Below are 27498 nucleotides of genomic sequence, written 5' to 3'. Positions count from 1 at the left end.
TTTCCTGTTGGCAAAGGGTAATCCCACCTGTCCAGTGGCTCCAGCAAGTCACCCTGGGAGCACTCCTGACTGCTCCCTCCCCCTCCTCACTACGGAAGCAACAAGAAGTCTGGTCAGCTCCGCCTCCAGAACATTAACCAGATCTGATCGGTTTTTACCACCTTCACTGCTACTGCCTGGAGCCCAGGCCTGTCTCATCTTGAGTCTAAAATCTTGCAATAGCCTTATGAGTAGTCTCTCTACTCCTGCCTCTGCCCTCATGTCTGTCTATTCTCAGCACCAGCAGACAGAGAGATCCCATTCAAATGTGAGTCGTAACAGGTCACTCCTCTGCTCAAACCTGTCAAGCCTCCTGTACTCCTGAAGCACCAAAGCAAAGCCCTTTCAAAGGCCTGGACATACCTGCAGGACCGGGTCCACCTTGTGCCCCTTCCCTGGCTCTATCTCTTCCTCCTCATCCTCTGTCATCACTTCCAGCCACACTGGCCTCCTTGCCGTTCCTCCAAGGAGCCAGGCTCCCTCCTGCCTCTTTAGAGCCCTTTTGCTGTATATTTCTGGGTTCAGAGCTATGCTGCCAAAGGCAAAGTTGGCTGAACTGACCCTTAGATAAATTTAGGTACGATAAAGCGGGCACCTTCCAGTGCCGGCCCGTGTAAAATCAGCGGAGCGGTGCCTAGAGTGTGCTGTGTACGCTATGAACATGCATTGAAATCATTGAACAACGGAGAGGAGAGGAAAAATGAAACAGAATTAGAGAGTTCTTCAATTACACTTCTCAAGTTTCTTTGTCCAAAAATATAGATTGGTCTTAAGGAACTCAAAGGACAATTTACATTTGTTATGCTTAAGAACAATTCACATTCACTGCCCAATGAAAATATTTATACTTTTATAATACATCAAAAGAAAGAATATTTGATATTGCTCCTGGAATATGAGTCAGCCCCAAATGTGTCAACAGTATATTGCCATTTATTTCAAAATTACATAATTCTAAAGAAGTTTTTCTTTATCTGAAATATCAATCTTGAAAAATACATCAGTGTACACATTACACTTATAAAAACTGTAAAATGTAGAAGTAACTATTTGACAATCTAGAAAATGTCTGAAACTTAGTCTTAGCTGAAGAAAATTTAGGGCTACAGCCTCAGTATTCCTGACCAGTGAAATGTTTGATAACCATATAACACTGTTTTCATCACAGTGTGTATTTAATCAACACAGAATGGGACAGTCCATACAATTCCTTCACTTAAAGTCAATGAAGATGTTAGGAAACTCCTTATGTTATTCTAGTGGTGCTTAGACATATAGCGAGATAGTTAAATTGCTCACTTGAAAAGTCCACACATCTGGAGAGTAAATTCTATGTCCATCACCACCTTCTGGAGATTAAATGTAAGGGTGGGAGCCGTGGGTCTCAAGCATGGGGTTCCACTGCCCATAAAAATTTGAGGCGGGTATCTTACCTTTTCCAGAGTCATCTCTGTCTCAGCTGCATGCGTCTTTTTCAACTCTATCTTCATCTTTTCGGATTCAGCCTTCAGCTTGCTGACCACGGCCTCGTGGTCCCTCGTGGCCCTCTGCTTCTCCTCTTCGCGGAGCAGACCAAGCTCCACCAGCTGCTGTTTCCGCTGGGAATTCACGTTAATCAGCTCTTCCCGCAGCTTGTGAACTTGGGCCTCCATGTCAGCAATAACCTTTTTTTTTGAAAAATTAAAAAAAATGGGCAGAGGCTATGAATAGGAAAGTCATAGAAGAATTGCGAAAGACTAACAAAAATACAAAAATGTCCACTTCTTTCCTTCCTACTTTTCTTCCTCCTTTCCTTCCTGCCTTCCTTCTCCCATTCCCCAATCCCAGGCCATTCTGTCGTAGCTCAGATGTAAACACTGCCTAGAATGTTTTATCATCAATACTGTATTTAGCTTTGTTTCAATTTCAAATATATATGCAAATGGAATGTTACATGCATTATTCTGCAACTTGCTTTTTCAAACAGTCAACACTGAGATTCATCTAGTACTTGCTATTATATTTTTGTTTTTATTTCATCGATTTCTGCTCTTGTTTTTATGTGCATTGTTCTACATTCTTGGATTTATTTTGTAACACTTCTAATTTCTTATTTTGGATATTTAACACATTGATTTTTATCCTTCTTTTTTGATTTATAAACATAGGACTCTGAATGCTTCTCTAATTATTGCTTACATTTAATCACTTAGGTTTAGATATACGGTATTTTCATTGACATTTAGTTCAAAACATGTTTAAACTTCCACTGTAATTTTTTGACTCACGAATCATTTAGAAGTACGTTTTTAAATTCTCTAACATATGGGGTTATTACTTTTCTAGGGTTGTCATAACAAAGTGCCCCAAACTGGGTGGCTTGGGACAACAGATGCTCATTCTCTCACAGCTCCCCAGGCTGCCAGTCTGGAACCAAGGTGTGGGCAGGGTGGCTCCTCTGGAGGCTCTGAGGGAGAACCCGTTCCGTGCCCATCTCAGCCACTGGCGCTTGCTGGCAAATCCTGCCATTCCTGGGTTCGTGGATACAACACTCCAATGTCTGCCTCCACCTTCACATGGCTTTTTTTGTGTGTCTGCATCCAAATTTCCCTCTTCCTATAAGGACCTTGGTCATCTTTGATTCAGGATCCACCCAAATCCAGCGTGACCCTACTTCAGCTTGATTACACTGCAAAGACCCTTCTTCCAAATATGGTCACATTCCCAGGCTGGCCTGACCTGCAGACTAGTATGTTCAGGGGAAGGAGCTGCAGCCTGCGGGGAGAACCAGGAAACTGCTGTAAGAAGGGGCGATAGGGTGGTGGGGGTGGTGGAAGAATGCTTTACTTCTCCCTCTTGCCTCTCTCTTTTGTTGCCAGGGGACAACCTTATCTGTGTCATTGCCATGTTAGAAGCAAGAAACCAACATGGGGTCGCTGTGATTTGGGTCATGCCAAGGCAAGCAACACTTTGCCGGGGTGAGGAGTTGAGAAAACAGAAGCAGATTCATCGGAACTTCTCCAGCACTCACTCTGCCAGACTCCCGCCTCCACACTTCCACTCTCTAATTTATAACTATGTATAGCTCGCTTCTTATTAGGATCTATGATGCGGAAGCCACCATGATGAGTGGCTTGCAGAAAAACACTCTGCCTAAGAGAGTTTAGACTATAAAACACCAGCTACACACACACACACACACACACACACACACACACACACACACACACACATGAGCCAAAGAGCAGTGAGAGAAGACCTAGTGCCCTAAGAGTTCAGAAGAGGGAGCAGTTACTTTGAGCTAGGAAAGATTCTGGAGAACTGAATAAAACAGAACACATTTGAGATGGGAGAGAAATAAAAATTATAGGCAGACTCACTCATGAACAGCAACATAAAAGTCCTAAATGAATTATTAGCAAACCAAGTCCAATAGAGTGTAAAAATATGTAATCATTACATTGCAAAAAACACAAGGGCAGTTTAACATTTATAAAAATCTATAAATGCCAATAAATATCAAATTTAAATAAAAAGGAAAATCTCAAAGCTATAAAATTTACCAAAACTGACTAGGAAAAAAATGGAAAATATGAGTCATTCTATAACCATTAGAAAAATTTAAATAGTAGTCAAAAATCTTTCCAGAAATGAAATATCGAGCCCAGATGGCTTTGCTGGCCAGTTCCACCAAGTATTGAAGGAACAACTCACTCTGATATGAATTCTCTCAGAGAGTAGAAAAGAGGCTATTCAGCAACTTAATTTATGAGGCTAGCATAACATCAATTAAAAAACATTTTCAAAAGAGAAGAATCTCAGGTCAACCTCAACAATTATTAGCAAGCCGAATTCAGTGATAATATATCATGAAAGAATTGAAAAGAATAATATTGGTGTAACATTAGAAAATAACCTATAATACAATTTATTCCATTAAAGTACTAAAAGAAAAATCCTTATGATATTGTCAATATACAGAAAAACAATGATACAATTCCATAACAGAAACTTGTAGCAAAATAGGGAATAGAAGACACTATTCTTCTGGTTCGCAGGCCTGTGCTCATCCACTGAGCTATACCAGCCAGGGCATAGAAGAGGCCATTCTTAACCAGATAAAAGGTAGTTACTAAAAGCTATGCAATTTTTATCTGTTCTTTATTTCGAAGCTTTAAAATAACCCTTTTAAAATCAGGAAGAAGAAAAAAATACCTACTACCATTACTTGTATTCATAACTTTATGACCAAAAAAAAAAAACCTGTCTTTAATCATGGGTATTAGGATTTTCTACAGAGAAAATGCAAAATGAATGCACAAATTATTTGAAATAATAAGAGAGTTTCAAAAAGGGTCAGAATAAAAGATTAATGTTAAAAATCATTTGTCATTTTTTTAAACCAGCAAAAAATAACAAAACACCATTTACAATGATAACAAATATAGGATTCTCAGAAATGTCTACCAAGAGATGTACGAAATTCCACAAACCTTTTTGAAAGACATTAAAGGAGATACAAATAACTGAGAGGACCATAATGCTCCTAAAGAGAGACAAGTGGTGTGACATCCCATACCACACATTAGGACCTAAAATAATGTCACTAAATTTAACACAGTGTGATATTATCATATAGCAGCGATCTTCCACCTTTTTCATCCCGTGGTACGCATAAACCATAAGTACTAAATCCTGCACCACACCAAAAAAATATATTTTTGCCAGTCTGACAAAAAATTGGTATGCTTTTGACTGATTTAAAAAAATAGTAATTACCTACCCTTTTTGTTCCAAAGTGACTTTTAAAAAACTCAGGTGCCTAAGCTTGTATATAAGGATTTTTGGTCCCAAGAGTTAACAAACCAGACACAACCTTATTGTGCGATGTGACCAATGAGATGCAACTCCATTAAATGACCTGTACACTTATAGTTCAAGACAGGGCGTTCGCACTGGATTGCTACAGTTGTGTTGGCTGCTGTCATTTCTTATTGGACAATCTGAGGGAAAAGAGGTCAGGCCCCTGACTAAATTAGTCCGATATTACCTGTTTTAAAAATTCTTGTGGCACACAGTTGAAAATCGCTGTCATAGAGAATAGAAAAACCTGACTAATGGAACATAATGGAGAAGCTAGAAACTGGCTCAGGTGGGAGACAGCGGGCATCGCAGTTTAGTAGGTAAATGACGAACCAGTGTAAAAACTGTGCTTAGACAATAAGTTATTCATATGGAGAGACAACGAAATCAGATGCCTCCCTTACACAATAGACGAAAGTCAACTCTCTCCATTCCTAGGTACATACTCAACACCAATAAAACATTTCTCCATGTATGTGGGCATAGTGAGCCAATATTACTCGGGGATTAAGAATAACGGTTGCCTTTGGGACAGGGATGGCAGGAATATGGGAAAGGAAGGGCATACAGGCCAAGGCAATGGGTTTAATAATGTCCTAGTCTTTCACTTGGGTGGTCACTTCATGATGCCCATTTCATTAGTACACCTGAGTGCTTATATACTTTGGACAACTGGATACAACATAAAACAATTTAAAAGATAGTGCCAAGGTTTTACGTCCAGGAATAATTACTCAAATTTTACTATGATAATTATTTAAATAGTTTTTCTATTTTTTATGAAAATGCAAACCTCTAATGACAATTGTCCCTTTTGTCAAGAATATTTCATAGGGGACACTCAATTGTAAAAAAGTTAGTTCAAAATAATATATTTTCTTTAGAACAATATTAATAGTCCTAGAATACATTTAAATAATGTATGGTTAATATTAAGGCCACCAAACTTATTATTTTAAATTATATAAAACAAACCAAAAGAATTTCTCTATTTTTATTATGCTGGACATGATAAGTATATATATGAAGTTATGCTTACATATTCAAAGAGAACACATTATTTTAACTTTGTGGTATTTTAATCTTCTAACATTATTTTATAAATATCACATGTAAGAGAATTTTCCCGTCTGTTGTAAACTCCCATAGGAATTCTAGCATGAAAGAGAGTTTCACCTTGTAACAAGACATTGTCTCCCAAAGAAAAATGCATGAGAAATAATGATAGATTGTCAATGTGTTACTAATGAATTAAATATAATACTGAAACACAAATCAGCTCTGTTTTGGGGCAGGACGACTGGCGTGTATTGAACACCCCGGTTCAGACAGCAGTAGGGTGAGACAATATGAACAAGCAGGATTAAAATGAAACCAAATGATAAAGGGCAGGATCGGAAGGTTTGAATTCAGACTCATCTGAAGCAGAGGAGTTCAGAGAACCGTGAGTACCTCTTGCTCTGACATAGGCCTTGGGTCTTTCAAGACTTTTGAGCCTGATGTAGTTCCCAGCTCTCTAGTCAGCCGTCAGTCATTGGTTTCCCTGTCCATCTGTGTATCCACCCCTCTATACACCCACTTCCTCACCAAATCACATTTTAAAGAGATGAACAGTCGATTTCTATTAATGGAACTTCGTTGTCCATTTCCAAAGAGTTGTGTTCTCATTTACCCATGAAGTTGATCAAGGAGGAAAATCCTCAGAGGAAACTGGAATCACACTTTGAGAGAAGTTCAAGTTTCTGACCTCCTCCTCACTGGCAATTTCCTTCCACAGTGAAAGGGCCAGGAACCTAAGAACAGGGACCCTGCCACCACTCTCCTGCCTCCCTTAGATATTCTTTGGTTGGTCACATAGGTTAGAATTAGGAAGAAGAGCATGGAAGTGGATGACCTTTGCTTAGATACTATTCACTGCTTCATATAGACTTGAAGAGCAAGACGTCACTGATTTAAAACGCACCTCTGTTTCTCATGGATGAATTATGGGTGAGTGCAGAGTGTGAGGGCCAAGGTACGCTGGCTAATCTCTGTCAGGTATAGGGAAGGGCAGTGCAACACTAAACACTATCTCCATCTGTATTGATTCAAGGAAGTCATACCTAAACGCCACAGGGATGAAAACCTCACAGATGGATAGAGGTTTGAAGAAATGGTCTAATTTCTTGCCTCGTTACATCAGGTAGAAAAGGTCAGAGTACTTCAGTACACATTCCTGCACTTAAGGGACCTTCTGGGTATTTCTTTACCTTTTACTCACCCAGTCCTTTCACTCTGCCTCACACAGGAAGAACTGGGCAGTCTGTCTGCTCATTTTGCATGTAAGTGAGATGAACTCTTTGTAAGTATCCCACACAGCACGAAATGAAAGTACTATTCGGAGAAGGGCAAGTTGCTGTGTGTCCATCTACAACGCTTTAATCTTTTTTTGAAGATTTTGAAAACATTCCAGGGCCATAAAATGATTCAAAGCCATTATTATAAACCAAATTATCACTGCAAAGTTATAGAAATATATGAGGTTGAAGTGATTGGGGCTACCCTACGATGACCAGAGGATAAAAGGACTTAGATTCCCCCCAATTCCAAAAGAACCACGAGCTCTGGGGTCCCACACACTAAACCGCAGTGTGGTGCTACTGACCCCACCGACACTGCGATGTTATGCTGTGAGAGAGAGGACAGAGGTTGACACACTGGAAAGGAAAGAAAAACTTGAATTTGGTTAACAGTTTAGAACAATTAATATTCAGTTTGGGAACATACTACCAAGGACTTAGATCAAGAAAGAAAAAATATTTTTAACACAAAAGGAAAGAGTACTCCAGGGAGGCCATTAAAAAAAAGAAGAAGAAATAGGGTAAAAGTACAAAAGGAAAGCACCCACTACTTTAAATGCCTCTCTGGAGAAAAAGAAGTAAGACGTGTAATGAGTCACATGAGCTGGCAGGCGTTATAGCCACATTTGTTTTTTGTGAGTAATGATAACACTACTCAAAATTCATAGCTGCTGTTGAAATTTCTAGTTTATTCTAGAACCACCCATATCATCTAATTCAAAATTATTCTTGAGGGAAGGGAGTAAAAACCCATAGCAACCTGCTTTTATTTATTTTTAAAAATTTTTTAAAGTAAATTTTATTTATTTATCTTTAGAGGGGAAGGGAAGGAGAGAAGGAGAGAAATATCAATGTATGGTTGCCTCTCATGAGTCCCCTGCTGGGAACTGGCCTGCAACCCAGGCATGTGCCCTGACTGGGAATTGAACCTTGATCCTTTGGTTCGCAGGCCCGCGCTCAATCCACTGAGCTACACCAACCAGGTATAGCAACCTGCTTTTACATTAAGTTACAATTACAAGGAAAAAAGGATTCATAGCACATTGAACTATTTGGGAAATTTGCAAATGAATGTCTACCACACTGAAAATAAGTATGGATAAGCATTTATTTTGGAAAGGAAATTATTTGATTAACAGAAGCACAAAATCTAAATACGTATAGATTTTCTAAGTTCTAGTGGAATTATGACAGCGGAGATACTCCACTGGAGAATAACGACAGTACAAAACACTGCCTTCAACCATCACGTTGGACTCTCACCTGAGAATGCGACGTGAAAGCATTAGAAAGCCCACAGGGACGCACTGTCTACAGCGCTCCGCGGTGCACATCAGGGCGAAGGCCCGGAGGACGGCGTGTTGGGAAGGTGTTATTTGGAGCATCCAGAAACACACATTTCCTCTTGACAGAGTGTTTGCAGGAGTGACAGGTAACCTATCTGGCCTTGGAAGAAGTATACAATTCAGGCTGAATTCTTCTTCACTAGAAACTTTCTATAAAGAATGACATTCAAGTAACTGGAAAGCAGATTTTCAACACTCTCTTCATTTACTATACTTTCTGTTTCCAAAAAAAGCAAAATTTTGACCTAGGTTTCCTACCACTTCTTATCAGCCACTCTAGCCAAACATTCTGTCCACACTAAGTTCACAATAGCCTATATGTTATACTAGTGGCAATCAGAAAACACTAATTACTGTGCTAACAACCATATGACTTTACTGAAGCAAGGTTTTCAGAAGTCTTGGCTGCTTAATGAAACGTAGGAAAATCCAGAACACTCGAAGCACACAGGGCTGACCCTTCAACAGCGGGCCACGGAAAGGGGGAAGAGCCCGGGCCCGTATGACAGGTCCCACTGGCTCAGTGACTGCCTCCGCCAGAAGGGACACGGCGCGTCCTCCCTGGGGAGCACCTGTAACAGCATTTCCTCCCAGTACGCATACTTTTTCATGCACTGTGTGCACTTCATGCCACTAATTCTTAAAAAATAAGCAGAAACTAATACAAAAGGATCATACAGTATGTTTTAAGTCTGTGCCATGTAAATACTAGAATCACATTTGTAATTTAAGTGTGCATTAAACATTTACTGTCTGTCTTATCTAAAGAAATAAACAAACATTACTATTGCTTTCACCCTCCCCCCCCCACCAAGCACCAGATCACGAGTGAGGATATGTATAGTTCAATATTCCTTTCACTAAGTGCATAAAACAGTGTCATGCTTGGTGGATCTACTAAGAATTGTGAAAGCTCAAGTATCCAGTCTAAAGGGAATCCATTATCCCAGAGCCTTTTAAGGCCACGATGGTGAACAGCTCCAGCATGGTAGCCCTGTGCCGTCCCCAGTCAGCTGACCTCAAAGGGCGGCTGTACTGTCCAGGTGGGTCTCCCCGAGGTATCGTGGTGTCAGAACACCTTGCATCATGTTTAGGGCACAGAGTGGGTAAAGAGAGGGTGGGGCCTCACTCTCCATCCACCCAACCTGTGAAGGCACCCTGGAGGACTTTGGCATCAACACAGCAACCCCATGAGACTGGGCAACATTTATGGCAATAATTTATACTTCTGCACGTCATCTGTTACTCATGGCTCTTACTTCTCTGTTCAGAAAATGAATTCACTTAATATTAAAAGATATTTTGTGGGCAAAGCCAGAGTAAATACCCAGAAAAAAATCACTAAATCCATGGTGATATTATTTACCTCTGCTAATAATATATAATATATACTAATTGTTATTTTTTTAATAATTTAGCCTTTTCACATTAAAATCACTTTCAATTATATTATCCATTTTGTGGGATATCTTTAGAACAGCATAGAGACATTAGATACATGATGCATAACAAAGATATAATATAAAAAGGAAGGTTTAAAACTAATTTATAGACAGATTTAGACTACCACTTTCAGGGTTCATTTGACTAAATATAATGTTAAACTCTTTTCCATATTCCATTCTGGTCAAACTAGACAGTTATGAAATCTAAATAAAGTTCTACAACTTAGACAATCAAACACTTAGCCACAGACACACTGTTCCTAATTACAAAACTTTTAAAACAAAGAAAAAAAATGCTACCTAGGTCAAGATCACAGACACCAACAGGTTTTTCAAAACCCATAGAAAACTGCTATAAATAAATATAAGATGAATGAAAAAATTAAATGTTTCAATGAATTTAACATTTTGATAAATACGTGAACTGACTTTTTCCCACTAAATACTAATAAACATCAAATACATTTTAAGATTGACAGTTTTGTTCTGCAGTTAAAAGCTCTGTCCATATAACTGACTGTAACTTCCACAGTCAATCCTCACCACGTTGCTCATGCCTGTTGAACTATTGGTAGCCTACAGCTGCCGGTTGTACTTACTCAGTGTGCTGAGCAAAGTCACCTGACGATACCTGAGACAGATGATTTATGAGATCATTTCCCTTTTTATTAACTAAAAGGCTCAGGAACGCCTTTCATCCTCTTCCATTTAACCTCAAACACAAGCGTGCACTTGCCCGGCCACTCTGATCATTCCCCGCTAAGCGGGGCAGGTCCAACAGAGCACTAGCCAAACAAGATCTTGCCTCCAAGATAGGCTCACAGCCATGAACTTTGGTCACCTGCCTGACTAAGTCTTTCTGTTACCCTCAACCTCTGATGCTTGTTTGCTTCACAGTCTGGGGTTTGGATTCCTGATTCTACACATGTTCCAACATTAAGGTTACTACCTGTACCCAAAATCTGTTGGGTTCATTAGATTCTTGACGTTATGTATAATTACATCCTTCTTATCTCTTGTTTCAACTCCCTGAACTCATGAAGTCCATTTCCTGACCTCGTGACCTTACTTCTTTATCCTAAAATGGACCAACTTGAATTTCTGATCCTCCTAATAATTTTAAAGGTCCCTCTCAGTGCCGAGTTAGCCAGGTATCTGGTCTCCCCCCTCTGCCATGTCCTAGGGTGTTGATTTCACTAGACATTCTCAGGCTATTTACTTAGCCATCTATCCCCCCAAAGAAACCAGCAAACCCTAAGAAAATATTTATTTGAATGAAAATAAGTACCTGACAAGTATTGAAACAGAAAGACATGTTGCTATGGATACAGAACTCTATGACCTTAGTTTTATTCAATGCAGTTCCAAAGTAAAGTAGCCAATAAGGAGGCAGAAACTTAACTAAGACTCTGATCAAAGAGCCAAGAAAGTACATATTACTCTTATTAGCAGAAAATTATATAAAGGGTATTTTGTTTGTTTTTATTGTTTGCTCAGTAAGAGATGCCTTGAATGTGGGTATATAACCCATAACAATTTCAAAGGTCACAAGGAAAAATTCTTTTCCCAGTTCTGTATGATCATAATTGAACGTAGATAATAAAGTCGATGCTGTTAATTAAATGTTATGCATAATACAAACCACGTCACTTAAACAACCCTTTGAATTTCAGTTATACAATTTAGAAAAGCATTGTGCCCATGTGTATGTTCTATGTGCTTCAAAATTTTATAAGCCCCTTCACACGCTTATTTGAAATTCTTATAATAAAAATGTTGGTGTTATCATTCTCATCAAAAATAGTAAAATAGAACTCTAAAAGAATAGATTAAGGTAGCGATTTTTCGACTTTTTTCATCTCTTGGCACACATAAACTAATTACTTAAATTCTGTGGCACACTAATAATATACTTTTTGCTGATCTGACAAAAAATAGGTATAAACGTAATTCATTCACACCGATGACTACTGTTGTGCTGGCTGTCGTCATTTTTTATTTGACAGTCTAAGGGAAAAGAGGCCAGCGTCCCTGTCTAGACAGGTGCTGCGTGTTTGAAAAATTCTTGCAGCACATCGCTTGAAAATCTCTGGATCCAGGTACTGTTTCAGTTCACAAGCATTGCAAGGAGTGACCAGAATCGGCTCCCAGGCCCTCTCACTTTCCTCATCTGCTCTGTTAGACAGCACTTGCTTTAATCAAAGCTTCTTGCTCTAGAACTCATAGAAATTTTGTGCAGAAACTTAGACTCAAGTGACGACAGCACTTTCTTAAGTTTTTAATTAAAATCTTCAGTGGCCATTATTCCTTATGTTTTATTTTACAAAGAGTTGCTGGCTGGATTAATAAAGGTTATTCAATTATAAAGGCAATGCTAAAGAAATCTAATATAACATTAGTGGGAAAAAGCCCATGTTAGATTTTTCCACATGGAGCGATTTCCCATGCATTGGTGAATTCCCTATCTGAAATAATATCATTTTAATATAGACCGATATTTTGTTTCTTGCTCAAATTTTATTGCATCATGAAATTACATTTCAACAAGCTGTTCAAGATTTATGCAGAAAGTCTTGCCTCAGTCAGACTTGTACTTATTTCTAATAATATTTCAGTTTTTCATGCAGTTTCCATTTCTCGGAGTGCTCTTCTAAGTTCTCCTTCCAGTGAGACTTGATATCTTTAACTCCGTGTGACACTGACTACTGTACCCTGGGGGCTGTCTAATGCACTTTCCATGCTGATGAAACTATGCCTGTGTTCTGTGTTATTCACTTTGGCAACAGGAAAAAAAGTGTCACCCTTATTTAAAGCATGTGTGACCTCCACTGTGGAGCGTATGTAAAGTTTCAGTATGCTTTTTAAGTCATTCATTTCAGTAATTAATAATTATCTGCATCTTCCTAATTCTAAATGGTACATCCCTTAGTTGTAGCAAAGACAGAATCCCTTGATGACCAATCTTCTAAGAATACAGTAAATGACAGAACCATAAAATGCTTCATGGGACGTGAGATAACTGAATTCTGAAATAACAGATACAAGTCTTCTAAATGGCTCCAAATTTCCTGGAAAAGGTGCATTATAAATTTACTAGTCAGGACTTTGTCCAATCCATTTGTAAATCGGTTCTGTGAAGCACCTCAAGAAACAAATATTAGAGTAGATGAAAGCAGAAAAAGAAAAATTTGGCCATTGTATGGACAAAAATTTTCTATATGACACTTTCTCAAGTGTTTCTTTAAAATTTTAAAATACACATAGTTGGACAAACCAGATGGTGTAAAAATGTTCTTAATGTATACAATGGAAAACTACTCAGTCATAAGAAAGAATGAAATATTGCCCTTTGTGACAACATAAATGGATCTTGAGAGTATCATGCTAAGCTAAATAAGTCAGAAGGAAAAAGACAAAAACCATATGATTTTGCTCATATGTAGGATAAAAAATGGGAGGCAACAAATGAAAAAGGAAAACAAACAGACTCATAGACACAGACAACAGAAGGCGGTTAACTTTCCAGTGATGGAGGGAGGCTGTAGACCCTGGGCGCTAGGCACACAGGACACTGTGCAGATGACGCGTTATAGGATCGCGCACTTGAAACTTACAGGATGCTATTAACCAAGGTCTCCCCAATAAACTTAATTTAAAAAGTGCTCTTAATGGAACATTACTGTACCGTTTATGTTCCCATCTGGAATCCATCCCTTCCGCCCAGATTGACACATTTAACTCTTTCAGTTGTATTTTTAACTCTGCTGATAATGACCTCATGCCATTATATAGTTCATAAATTATTAATTTATTCACCATACATGAAAGATAAAGATTTTAGCTTCCTTACACTATCTACCTTCTTTGAAAGATAGCTGCTTTATCATTTTTAGTTCCTTAATCAGTTACCTTTAAAACTTTTTTCCATTTTTATTGAGATATAACTGACATACAACATTGTATAAGTTTAAGGTGTACAACATAATGAGTTGATACGTGTATATATTGCAAAATGATCACCACAGTAAATTTAGTGGCATCCATTACCTCACATAGTTACACTTATTTTTCTTGTGATGAGAACTTGTTAAGATTTACGTTCTTAACAACTTTCAAATATACAATACAGTATTGATGACCAGTCATCATTCTGTGCATTACATTTCTAGAACTTATTTATAACCAGAAATTTGCACCATTTGACCACCTTTCACCCAATTCCCCCACTCTGTATCCCCGACCTGGGACAACCATCAGTCTGTTCTCTGCTTCTATGCATTTGGGTTTTCAAAACTTCCACCTATAAGTGAGATCCTACAGTCTGTTTATCTTTCTGGGTCTGACTTACTTCACTTAGTATCTAGATCCTTCCTCCCCTCACCCACATCTGATACAAACTGGACCCTTCCTACACTCCCTGTGCGTCCATTCTCTGGGATTCCCCTTCCCTCTTCTCCTATCTGGATCCGCTGTTCCTTGAATCCTTTGTATTTCTCTTTGATATTTACTCCTTTAGTTTACTGAAGAACTACAGGCAACTTACAAAGAAATGCAGGAGATAAACTTCTCAAATCCTTGCATGTTTGCAATGTCCTTCTCCAACCTTATGACTGATTGAACATTGGCTTAGGTCTAGAAATCTGGTTTGAAACAATTTCCTTTTCATAGTTCTAAGGAAGGCATTACTATGTTTTACATTGATTACTGGAAATAGGATGCCAATCTATGTATCGTTCCTGGTAGGGGAATTGATTTTTCTCTGGGAGATTTCAAGATCTCTCTTACATTGCTTCTGTTCTGAGATTTAACAATAACATAGGCAGATGTAGGTCTTTGTCACTCATTATGCTGGTATTTAGTAGCCTTTTCCATGTGAAGACACACCATTCAGTCCTGTGAACTTCATTACTATTATTAAATTGATAATAATTTTTCCACTCTATTTTCTGTGTCTTGAGTATCAGTTAACTATTGAGTGTCTTGGCTTAATCATCATCTCACCTTCTAATATATATATATATATATATATAATTTATTTATTTAATTATTGTTCAAGTATAGTTTTCTGTCTTATATTCCCAGCTCTGCCCACCCTAAAAATATATATTTTATACTCATGTTTTCGTCTGTTTTTTGTGCTCTACTGTGGGAGATATTCTTGACGTCAGTTTTGACAAACATCTGAAAGTCCTCTTACTCCTTTGATTGTTAGATTTTCAGAGCAGCCTGTTGTTTCTTGTGTAATTACAGTATTTGGTGTTTCAGTTTTGCTTTGCCTAAATTTAAGTTTTGCTCCCTGAAATTCCTTGTTTACTGCGGAGCCACCTGATTGTTTAGTCTTTCTCTTTCGTGCCTCTGAAGCACACCTCAAACGTCAGGTGACCCGGGGTTGTCTGTTCGCACCCACAATCTGGGAGGTAAAGTGCTCTGTATGTGTGTGGGGCTGGAGGTTTCATGGTCAGGGGGTCACTGTGCTTGAGGATGAGCAAGAGGAGATGAAGACGTTATGATGCAGATCCCGAAAAATGCACTAAGGCAGAAGGCTTTGCTCCAAGACATTGTTTTCCACACTAGTTTCCTTGCACTCTTCCCAGACAGTTCACCCACTCCTCTCAGCCTGGCCAACAAATGCCTACCTGCTGGCCATTCTAGGCTCACTGGTAGAGATGAATTTCCTATTCTGTATGCTCACTCTCAATGAATCCTGCTTTCAACCACACATCGCCCTTCTGCTGCCCTTCCTTCCCAGCATCGCTGAGTCCTGGGCCTCTATTGGGTTTCATGAAGGGGACAGGCTCTTTCCTAGGCTCCAGTCTTCTTTGTGTGCACTTAGAGGCTGGCTACCTCAGCACCACTTCCAGAAATGTGTCCAAATCTCCTGGCTGTTGATGGCCACCCTTGTGTTCTCTTTGTTGTGGTGGTTTCATGACTTTGGCTATCATCTTAAGAGGGACTTGAAAGGGACAAGAAATAAGCTCATGTGGTCTGATTACTCCAATCATTTTGGGTTTCTATGGATGTTTCAAAAAAACCATTATTCGGCCCTCAGAAAGTTGTTGTAATGCAGCTAACAGACAATAGGGAAGGCTCTATTATGTAAGGAAATATGCATTTGTATTTCTGTTCCCCTTTCACTATTTCCATTCCATTCTGAATGCTTCAGGTGTGCTGGGCCACATCCGTTTGACCTATCTGCTTGCAGCCTCACTCTGAAGGCATGCAGCTAGCTCATTCTACTCCACTTCAGTTGGCTGTGGTGTGACTTAGTTCTTCCACTCTGAGCTTATTCAAACATCACAGAAGGCTGCTCAGACCAAAGGCGGGGGCAACCAGTTACATGCAGGAGTGTGGAGGAGGTGTAGGTGTGGCCAGGAAGGGAAGTGCAGTGGGACATGCAGGGGTAGATACCCTGTGGGAGCACCATCAATCAGAAGGAGCCAGAATTCCGTGGATAAATGCTCTAGACCCCCATTCTTTGTTGGGACATTCACGTGGTATGTTCTCAAAGATCAATGGATGTCTTCAGTGGATGGAGCCCCCCTGCTTCCGTAGTAACTTGATGAATACAGTGCCCTCTATGGGCGTCTCCCTTCCCTGTGTCATTCTCTCCATTCCTTCCTTCAGATTCCTGGAATCCCCCTTCCCAGTGAACTACTGATTCTTGTATCAGGCTCTGTTTCCATAACAACCCAAACCAAGACAACACCATGCACAATTAAGCTTGTAATGTACCTTGCGGAGGAAGACGTGCTTTGTAATGTACAATGGCAGAGGAAGAGGGGGCTGAGTTTCTATTAACATGTCTGGTTATCCTTCATTCAACTCCACTTCAACAACCATTAGTTTACAAATTAAAATGCATCCAATTACTTGATGTAATATGAAATGTAAATTAGCAAAGAGTTTTAACCAATATTCATTCCTTGAATGCAATATTTTAGTCATTATATGCACAAATATGCTTACAATTTTATGTGAATATTAATATGAGGTTCTAAGAATTCTGCTTTTGGTGAGCTCTAGCCAATTCAGTAAACTGCTAAGAAGTTACCTTGAGTAAAATAAAACTACACACAGAATGAAGCCAGCCTTAGACACAAAGAGAATGGGACAGGCACGTTTGGGGGACATTCACCAACTGAGAAGAGTTTTCAGTGAATTTATGGAGGACAGAAAGTAGACACAGCCATCCTGAGATGTGAGGGGCACTCGGGCTGTGAAAGTCAGAGCCAATGGGGCGGTGTCAGCAGAGCTGGGAACTCACCTAGCACGACGCTGCCCAGAGCTCTGGGCTCATGTGCCATGAAGACAGAAAGCCGCCATGGGAGGGGAGATACAAAACAGGCTCCTACAGGTCTGCGTATAGGCGGCATGGACCCCACCCCAGCCTGCAGGTTGTAGGCAACTCAGGTAAAAACCAGAAGGCTTTTCCCTTAAAAAAAATGAATGAACCATCCAGGGAAACCCATGGCTTCTAGTGTGAAGTCCACAGCCCCAGATTAAAGCCCTCCTCAGTCCAGCTTTGAAGGGGCCTGGACTCTAACACATCTTTCTGTCTAACTGTGATCCCTCATCCCAGAACTCACTCTGACTTCCCATATGAGGAGGTGGGCAGGGGAAAAGTCTACTTACACAACAAACCAGCTATTTTGTAACCTTGTCTGTGATAGGTTGAATAATGGCCCCCACTAGCCAAAGCTGCCCACATCCTAATCCTCAGAACCTGTCCTTTCAAAAGGAAGGGAGAAGGTCAGAGTCAAAGTGAAGGTGGCACGTGACAGTGGAAGTGCCGAGAGGGAGGGGGGGTGATGCAGGCTGTGAGGGGGAGTGCGGGCGGCCGGTGGGAGCTGGAAAGACAAGGAAACATCGTCTTTCCTGGAACCTCCAGAAGGAACCATCCCTGCTGACATTTGATTTTAGTTTTATAAGAGTAATTTCAGTTATTTCACCTCTAGAACTACAAGGTAATACTACAAGATTTCTATTGTGTTAAGCCACAGTGGTGGTAACTTGAGACAATAGCAATAGGAAACTAATATACCACTCACCTTTTATAAATATGACTAGAAAGCAAGAATCATCAAGCGTATAAGAACAACCACGAAGAATAAATATAAAAGACAAATACAAAGAGAAAGAAAACCTAACCCTACAAGAAAGAGATAATTCAGAGAATGGTACTAAAACACATTCTAATTCATAAACTTGGAGAGAGGAAAAATTATTACATCTACAAAATGAAAACAAGATGCTCTGAAAAACAAATAGAAAAAGTACAAAAAGATCCCAGCGTTTAAAACTATGATTCTTGAGCATAGAGGGAAGTAAGTCTGCAGAAAGGCTGAGTGAAAGGACAAAAGTGAAGAAACATTTGAGAAAAAAGTCTGTCATGAGGCTTTCTGAGGTCTTTGATTTAGAGCGAGGACAAGCTTCACAGAGGCCATTAACCTCCTGTGACGTCCGGGTGTCAAGGGTGTGAGGGCCCAACTGCCTCCTGCCCCCGACCTCAGTGTGAGACGTGTGGCCATCGTCAGTCCCGGTGAAATGCCCCTATTCAAGGGGCAGAGTCTCCTCTTGTTCCCTCGGAGTCTTGGACTACACAGAAACAATATTTATTAATTCCACACTCTCCATCTCAGACGAGGTTTATGATTATGGGGAAGACAAAACATAGGAACAAGCCGTCCAAGGCCCTCTGTGGGCACACAACACGGCTCCTTTATTATCGCTGACGCATTTTTTCCCATTGCGTTATTTTTATGAGAACAGATGCAGCAAGTTCACGCATTAGCTACAGTGGCAAAGCAGAAAGAAGGCCCTGTGTGTGTGTGCTCATGCATGCAGGCACACATGTGCACGTATGTGTGTTTTCCCATTGGCCATCGAACATAGCTTCAAACAATCATCTTATTATTTTTATCCCTGAAAAGTTCATTTGTTGCCTGGAAAATAGTGGAAGAAGTTTTTGAAGATGACCTCACACCATGTTCCCCTTGCCAGCTACCCTTAATTATAACATCATACCCGCTGGACGTGGACAGAAAGAACAAGCAATGGCACTGGGCCCCGCAGCACGTCATGACACAGTCACCATGTTTGCCCTCTTAGGCCAGCACTTCGATGGCATGAAAATAGGATTTCTACACACTGAAGATCTCTAGGACAAAACCATGCCGATGATCTCAATGACCACCAGTAGGAGACAACGGAACTGGAGACATTCTCTATGCAGACCCCCGGCATTTTGAAGATTTCTATACAAACTGTGGAGAAGCACATTAAAGTCAGGGGGATATGGTTCTAACACCACGGAATCAGTAGCAAAAGTCACTCTTTGGTGGATTATGGGGCTTTCGGCAGAGAACTAAACCAGACATTTGTGGACTATGTTCCTGCTTCCTTCTAACATGGCAGCCTCTGCAGGGAGAAACTACATGGACACGAAACTCCTTTATTTACTGAAAAAAAAAATAAAGAAGCAATAATACACTCTCCAGTTGGGAGAAGATTCCACAGGATGGTGCCCAAGGAGCAGCACTGCTGAGAAACAGACGTGCCGCCCCGCCCACTGCTGAGGTCACGGATGCCTCACGAGGTCTCTGACACTGCGCTTAGCACACTGTTTGGTATTTGTCTGTCTTTTGCCCGGGTGACTAACTGTCTTATTCATTGTTGCCTCTTCACAAACAAGGTGCTCCGACGGAGAACTGCAGGGGAAGCCCTTTCAGAGAGTGCCATTAGGGAAGTCCTATTTGAGGAGCTAACAGTTAGGCTAAGACTTAAACAATGAGAAGGAGCCAATCATGCACACAGACAGAGCAAAAGCCTTCCGGTTCCAAAGAACAGCATGGGCCAAAGTGTGATGCCAGGGAAGATCACGGTGTATTTTAACAACAACAAAGAGGCCCGTGTAGCTCAGGTATAGGTGGCGAGGGGAGAAGAGCTGGAGAGGATGGTGGGAAAGTGACAATAGGGACAGACCTTGCTGGGTATTGTATAGGCTATGCTAACAAGTTGGGATTTTATTTAAATACGAACTGTTGAAGGATTTTAAGCCAGGAAGTTTTCTAATTTGATATACATTTTGAAAAATATCACTATATCTATTAAAAAAAATAAGAGAGAAAGCAAGACCTGGAGTTAGGAGACCACAGTGGAGGTCTGCGTGAGGGTGGTGGCCTGGACTGGGGCAGTGGGTAGCAGTGAGGATTTCAGCAATGGGTTAGGAGAAAGGAACGCCCTTCAGGAATGACTTCCATGGTCTGGCCTGAGCACTGAGTGCACAGTAACGCCACGTACAGACAAAGGGAGGACAGAGAGTGTAGGTTTCATCCTGGACACGTGACGTTGGAGGTGTTTGTAAGCTAGCTAAGAGAAGATGCCAGGAGGTACCTGGATATTTGAGTTCAGCTCTCAGATGAGAGATGGGAAATTTCAGGTTATTGGCATACAGTTACTATTAAGACCACTGAAATGTAGATGATCACTTAACAGAAGAATGAAGAGAATAAAAAAAGGGAGGGGCCAGGCTCCAATATTTAGCATAAAGGTAGAAGAGTCAGTAGAACAAAGAGAAACTAGGGTGAAGTGGGAGAAGCAGGAGGAAAAGTAGGGGTTGTAGGAAGATGTGGCTATAATTCAATAGGACAGAGTTAAAGGAATGGATACAGTGAAGAAAACCATACCACATGGGTCAAAGCCATGGAAGACTGGCTGGTTTCAGAATAACAACATAGAAAACAAGGGGAGCTAAACCAGATTCCAGAGGTACAAAATCCTGCTTTCCTGTTTTCTTGGAGCTAAACCAGATTCCAGAGGGAAAAACAGTGATGATCAACCTGACTGAATAAATAAATCAGGTTGAATAAAGTCTAAATTGTAAGAAATTCTTCCAAGTAACTTCTTCCAAGTAACTACGTGAACTCTTGTAAATTTACAAAAAAATACATAAGGAGTAGGCAAAATGTATTTCCTGGTGAATCCTATAGGAAAGTGTTTTATTACGTGTTTTTTTTTTTAAGGAGGAGAAGAGAAAAGAAAATGAGACGTTCTAGGATAAGAAGTAGACCTTGAACTACAGTAAAGGAAGAATTAAAGGGTTGCTCCCCTCACTGACATCTATTTCGCAAATGCATACACATTCGGAATTTCGTCACACGATGGTTTGGATATCAACTGGTTGTTTAAAATAGAAATTGCATTTGAAGAAGATTTTTAAAAGGTGGTGCAGAATGATCAAATCTGTACAATTAAATGGTACCGAAGCTTCCAGAAAATGGAGAACTATTTTTTTTAATTCTGCAGAACAGAAAATGTCTAATGTAAAGCAAGTGCACATTATCTTAAGAAAAATTTCTAATATTTATCCTGATTACTATTAGAAAATTATAAAATAATCACCTTTCAGTTTAGAGTGGACTTGGATCTATGTTCTAGGTTTGTAAATATCCTCAACTGCTTATCTAATTACTTAACTATTTGGCTCAAGACAATATTTATCATTCAATAGTATACTGAGCAAAGACAATGTTCGAGACCACTTTCATAAATCTCTCTTTCAGATCAATAATCAGATGAGGGAAAATACTTTAATGCAACATAAGTAATTATTTTAAAATTGTTGTTTCCCCCTTTAAAAAAAAGTGGTTTCAGCTATCTGATTCCACTTCATTACCCTGCAGTGCATTGGAACACATCAACACTGCAAGAAGAATATGTAATAAAAGCAGGGATGCATTTTCAATTCCTTCTTGTCAAGTTTTAAGAGATACCAATCAACCAAACACCTCGCTAATAGTCATGAGATTGCTGTCTTAATTAGTTGGTGATATTCTGACTAAGAATCTCAGATGATGAAACTGTTTTTCCTTGTAGTGAACCAGCTTGGCCCAGACTAGCCTGTCCCGCAGTGACATGTATATTGAATACAAATCAGACAGCACAGCTTTAAATCTGTGTTGCAGCTCTCATTTCCAATTCGAGAACTGTACTATAATCATAAGCTTCTGGTGGATGAAAGGAAATCAGCTCTCTGAATATTAGCTAATGCCACATTTGCAAGTCCTGAAGAGATCTGTGCTGTTAAAAAAATAGATCATTTCGCGTGAACCTATATATATGAATTGCTTTGTACTGCTCAACTGATAGAAGCAATGCCTGTGCTGGGATTAAACCCTTTTCATCATAAAACCTCATCTGGTTCGGAGTCCAAGTCCATCAAACCTTTTCCCTTTAAAGTCCCGCCTTTGATTCTACATCAATTTATTCAAACCGCAGCTGGGTGGCTGAAAACGAAAGGACAGCATCATTTAAACCAACCATGTTCCCAACTTGAAAGAAGGGCTATAATTAAAAAAATGGGCATAAAAGAATGGAAATGGGATAATATTTTTTAATGGTAGTTCAAAGGCCAACAGATGTCAGAGCCTTTGAAGATGTCAGTACACTGAGCAAGAAGCTGCCATAAAAGAGCTTTGCCTGAGAGGTGAAGCAGCTTTTTAATGGCTAAGAAACCCTTGCAGACACATCCTTGTGTTTTTAATTTGTCGGAGTTTCTGCAGTATTTTCTGATTAATGACACATGATTATAACTGCATAGCAGACATATTTTTATACTTGGTCAAATGAATAGTTTATCCCACATTCTTTTAGAACTAGATAAGCATAGGGACACTTTCACAGGAAGTCCAAAACGGTTCTGATTGCTTCACATATTTATGCTAATTTTGTGGGACTGGCCAAATTCAGAGTTGCTATATGTTGCCAGCTTTTGTTCTTTAATAGTCTGATTGCTAGTAACACTGCAATTCACATGTAGCAGTTCAAATGTGATTCACCAGCTTCATTCTCCTCATGTGCAGGGAACAATATGTGCCTGAATAATTAATTTGTGCCCCAACTCATGTCAAACCAAATTAGTGTTTAAAAACATTCCTGAGCTCAATCTAAACAACCATGGGCTGCCATGGGGGTTCAGAACAGAAAGAGGTGCATGGGGGAAATGGCAGCCATAACTGCAGTTTGCCATGAATGCCTAAGGAGAGCTGGGATGGCATGTGTCGAATGCTGGGGGACACTTTGCCAGGATTTAGGGGAAGAACTCAGAGGATCCCTGAACTATTTGCCCTTCTAAATAGTTCTGACATGTCGATTTGATTTATTCTGTGAAACTACCCTCACGATATTCATGAATGTTAACCACAAGTCACTAGTGAGTAGTACAAAAAAAGGCTTTCCCACCACTGAGTATGCCTGTAATTTATGTCATGACGAGGTGTGTGTGGGAGAGAGAGGTCACAGGCTTTGAAGTCAGACAGCCTTGAATTCAAATCTAGAGCCGCAGAGCTTGGGTCTGTGTCCCTTCTGTAAAAGCTGACATAACACCTACGTCTTCCCAGAAAGCACAGGAAAAAGTGCCTAGTGCGTGTCATTGTGCTCAATTCCTTTTCTCAAAATAAACATACACGGAAAAACTAGGTCCTTTCCAGTTGAAAATGTTTCCATTTCTATAAACAACAAAATCACATTTTAAAGAAAATGACCATTCTTATAAAAGTGGATGTTGAAATGTCCCACCGTTCCAAGGCCAATAGCTCATAAGTACTTCCCCCTCCTGTAGGCTGTCATCTTCCACGGCCACAACTGGTCGAACCCTGAAGCACACACCTGTCTGCTTTTGACAGCTAATATTTAGTCCTATGAGGACACCACTGGAGGGCAGGGGCTGAAGTGTGGGGAGAAAATAACCTTCTCCGGTGGGGTCAGGCAACAGACGTGGGAAGCTGAGAGGAGTTAGCTGTGCCCTCCAACCCAGACAGAGCAGATTTCATAGGCAGGTGGCCCACAAACTTCCCACGAGAAGTTGAACTATACTCCTTTCACCCGTAACCCGCGTTTTCTCACTGAGGACAGGAGCATCTTGGGTTTACTTTCCAAAGGGAGGGGCTCTTCCCTCTTTTGTATCTAGGAGACTACAGTTGGGGCATCACTAATCGTAGGGGCAGTTTCAAAGGTGAAGGTCACCTTAAGCATTATCTACCTCCTTGACTGCACTTTCTGAATCTTTTTCTTGTCCCCTCCCTCCAGCTCCAGATGACCAAGTCTTCTGACTACAACTCCTGTGTGGAATCCCTCCAGGAAGTCGCTTTCCTACAGTATTCCTCTTCCTCTCCTTTACACTCCTTCCATCCATCAAAACTCCAATTTCTTTAGAGAAATGGATTTCTGCTCGATGACAGCAATTTAATTAGAATCAGCTGAACAGTAGGGTGGCCAGGACAGTGGGCCTCTCTACCTCAACATCCTTCAGATCCTCCCTTCTGGGGAGCCTTCCCTGGTCCCTTCAGGCCCACGCAGCCTTCCAGAGGGGGATGCAGGGCGGATGACCAGTAACAGCCATGATGTCGCTTGCAGTGCTCTGTGTACTTGCTAAATGGCCCGGCAGGATGGTGTACCCTTCAGGGAAATGCTTTGTCCTTTGTTTTTCTGCACCTCCTCTTAGCACAGTGACTGCTGTATGAAGGTATATGAAAGATGAAGAATGAACAAGAGATAAATGAAGGAATCCTTGGAGATACGGTTTGACCTTAAAAGAAATAATTTGTTCTTCTTACCATATATCTTTATTCATTTAAATTTTTTTTTAATTTATTTATCTTTAGAGGGGAAGGAGAGAGGGAGAGAAACATCAATGTATGGTTGCCTTTTGTGCGTCCCCTGCTGGGAGTTGGCCTGCAGGGAACTGGACTACAACCCAGGCATGTGCCCTGACTGGGAATCGAACTGCGATCCTCTGGTTCACAGGCCCGCGCTCAATCCACTGAGCTACACCAGCCAGGGTATTCATTTAAATTTTAAAAGAGTTCATGAATTGCCTTCTAGGATCATTTTATTGTATCTATTTATTTTGAAATTTTAAATGCAGGCATGAGCTGCCTAGTCAAGGCAAATGCGTTAAATAAAGCAAAGGGCAGGCAAGAGAGAGAGTGTTAGCCCAGGGAAATTCTACTAGAGCTATTTCAAGCAATGTAACCAACAGATCCCAGGCATGGTGGTAGACTGTTCTGGAGCGGGAGCTTCCTCACGGCCAAGGCCTCACTGTGAGAACCTGGGCATTTGTGGGGAGCTAAAGAGCAGCTTGTGACCAGCTTCCTTATCTTCTGGGAGCTGATGCGGAGCTATATACACTCTCTCTCTGATCTCAGACCCTCCCACGCTGGGCTCTTGTACAGGCCAGGCGGAACCTGGTCCTTTTCACCTCCTTGGGTGATCCAAAGGACCGCTGCTTCCCTAAGGGAGCTAGGAAACCTTTGCAGGTAGACCTGGCGAGGGTCTTGGGGCACCTGACCCTCACTGCCCCCAGGAGCAGCAGTGGGACCCGAGGCACTGGGCTGGGCATGTAGTGGATCCCGTCCACATTGCTAAGGGAGCCTGGTTTAGTGTTATCTGGAAATCGAGCCTGACTCTGCCACGAAGTTCCCAAGTGGCTTCATTGACCTCGGCCTCATGTTTTCCATCTCTGAAATGGACTCCCTGACAAAGTCCACATCCACCTGTGGACTGGTATTCTCCGGTCTGTTTATGCTGCACGGCCACAGTTCACTGACTAGAATAAATATACTAACATTGACAGGGTTATTAAAAAATATTTGCTCATTTCAATTTCTCACAACAATCCAGGAGTTAGGTATTATTCTTGCTTTCCCCGCTGGCTCCTGAAAACTGCTCTCTTGGTTTCTTGCCTGTGATTCTTGACCCACTTTCTCAGTCTTCTTGTCTACTGCTATTTCCTCCATCTCCCCTTAGGCACTGAGTGCCTTCTGTTCTCATTCTGTTCCCCCTCTTAGGACATCTCATCTTCCCCATTGGTATCCATTACCATCCATCCCGATGGCTCTCAAATTTTTCCTTCAAAGGAGATCCCTCGTTGGAACTCTAGTCCTACACTTCCACTAGCCTAAGTGACACCAACACCTAAACGTTCCAAGGCACATCAAACCACCACTGAGTCTCCTCTCTCCCTTGCCGTCATACCACCTTTCCTCACTGTCAGTGTCTTAGCTAAGTCTCTCATCACCTCTCACTAGATGACTCCTACCACCCGGCCTCCCACCTCGCTGCCTTCCAATTCTCAGTCCTCTGCTTAAAATTCCTCAGAGACTTCTTACTGTTTGCAGTTATGATCTCTAAAGGTTTTTATTAGGCACTTCTAAAATAAAAAACTGGGACATGCAAACTCAGTGTGTATATGCATAGACCTGTAATACTACTATTTTAATGCATTATGAAAATTATAAAATTTGTGCAAAACAGGTATTTTAAAAATATATATATACACATAAAGAGAAGTTCTGTCTTTTTTCTTCCTGTATCCTAATGGACCCTACTTGGGAGAATACTGTTTCAAATAATTACCAGAAGGGACAGTACGTGTCATAAGTAGGACACTGAGGTGGGAAAATGGAAGAGACAGAAACGGCAGCACAAATGGACAGTGTGAACCCCAACACGGAAGACCAGTGTTCGAGGGGACCCAGTTGAGACTTCTCAACACGGTATAAAGTGTTCTCCAGCTATTAGTCATGCCACTCCTTCTGTTTAGAATGCTTTTCCTATTCTAATTTGCATTGCAAATTTATACTAATTTTTAAGACTCAATGCATATGATAGCTCTTTTAATGCAACCTTTTCTGATGACTTCCCCAGACCCTATGTCCCACACCACATGACTGCCATATCCTCACCGGGAATCAAAGCACCTTTATCACTTTATTGCACTTTGCTAGGTGTAAGTCTGTAACTCCCAAAGGCCTGAAAGCTGGGTCCTCTAGAGGAGGCCATGGAATGTGATTGTCCATTTCCACGCTGGTATTTTCACTGGTACCTTATGCTTCTGGTGGGTAAGGCAGGCATGTAGGCAAAGTTTCCAGAAAGAGGAACAAAAGGTATTAATCTCTTTCAACACCACAGAATGGCAAAGAAAGTAACTTAAAAAGCCCGATTAAATAATCACACCAATCACGTGGTATAATTGGCCAAAAGGAGCCTTCTCGGGGACTCAAGAGCCAGGACAGCCTGTCCTACCCAGTGGGTTACTGGGTCTCCTATTCTGCGCAGCCACTGCTGTGTGGTAAGATGTACCCTTTGTCTATGCTCAAGGAAGGTATTTTTCCTGCTACCTGTTGACACAAATCCTATTACCCTCCTTTTACAACAGATGCACAACGTCTGTTTTTCCATAGCCTATACGCTGCAAGACAGGGATGGTTTCTTTAATATTCCAAGGTATAACAAAGTGCCTGGCACATCTGGGAGCCCAACAGGCGACATTAAATGAGTGTGTGACTATTACAGATGAGGGAAATGATGATTAGAGATGTGAAGTGGGTAACTCAGGTTGACAGAGCCAGCGGGGGGTAGAGACTGACCATGAACCAGCATCTCTGTCTTCATACTGGACAAGAAATTGGTCATTGCATCCAGGTCCAT

The 27498-nt window shown here is 40.8% G+C and overlaps 1 protein-coding gene across 2 annotated transcripts in view; it reads right to left on the bottom strand.

Moving 5' to 3' along the window:
- The window catches only part of CEP112 (centrosomal protein 112), a 340946-nt gene that overhangs the window by 139316 nt on the left and 174132 nt on the right, over positions 1-27498 (bottom strand). For both annotated transcript variants that reach the window (XM_037070013.1, XM_037070012.1), the window contains exon 21: positions 1473-1703. In XM_037070013.1, the coding sequence (XP_036925908.1) occupies positions 1473-1703 (231 nt within the window). The remainder of the gene's footprint in view (positions 1-1472; positions 1704-27498) is intronic.

This window comes from Sturnira hondurensis, unplaced genomic scaffold (assembly GCF_014824575.4).
Source record: "Sturnira hondurensis isolate 20B ecotype Veracruz unplaced genomic scaffold, ASM1482457v3 Scaffold0018728, whole genome shotgun sequence".
NCBI lineage: Eukaryota > Metazoa > Chordata > Mammalia > Chiroptera > Phyllostomidae > Sturnira > Sturnira hondurensis.
Note: the sequence above shows the minus strand (reverse complement) of the source record. Positions and strands in the feature narration are given on the sequence as shown.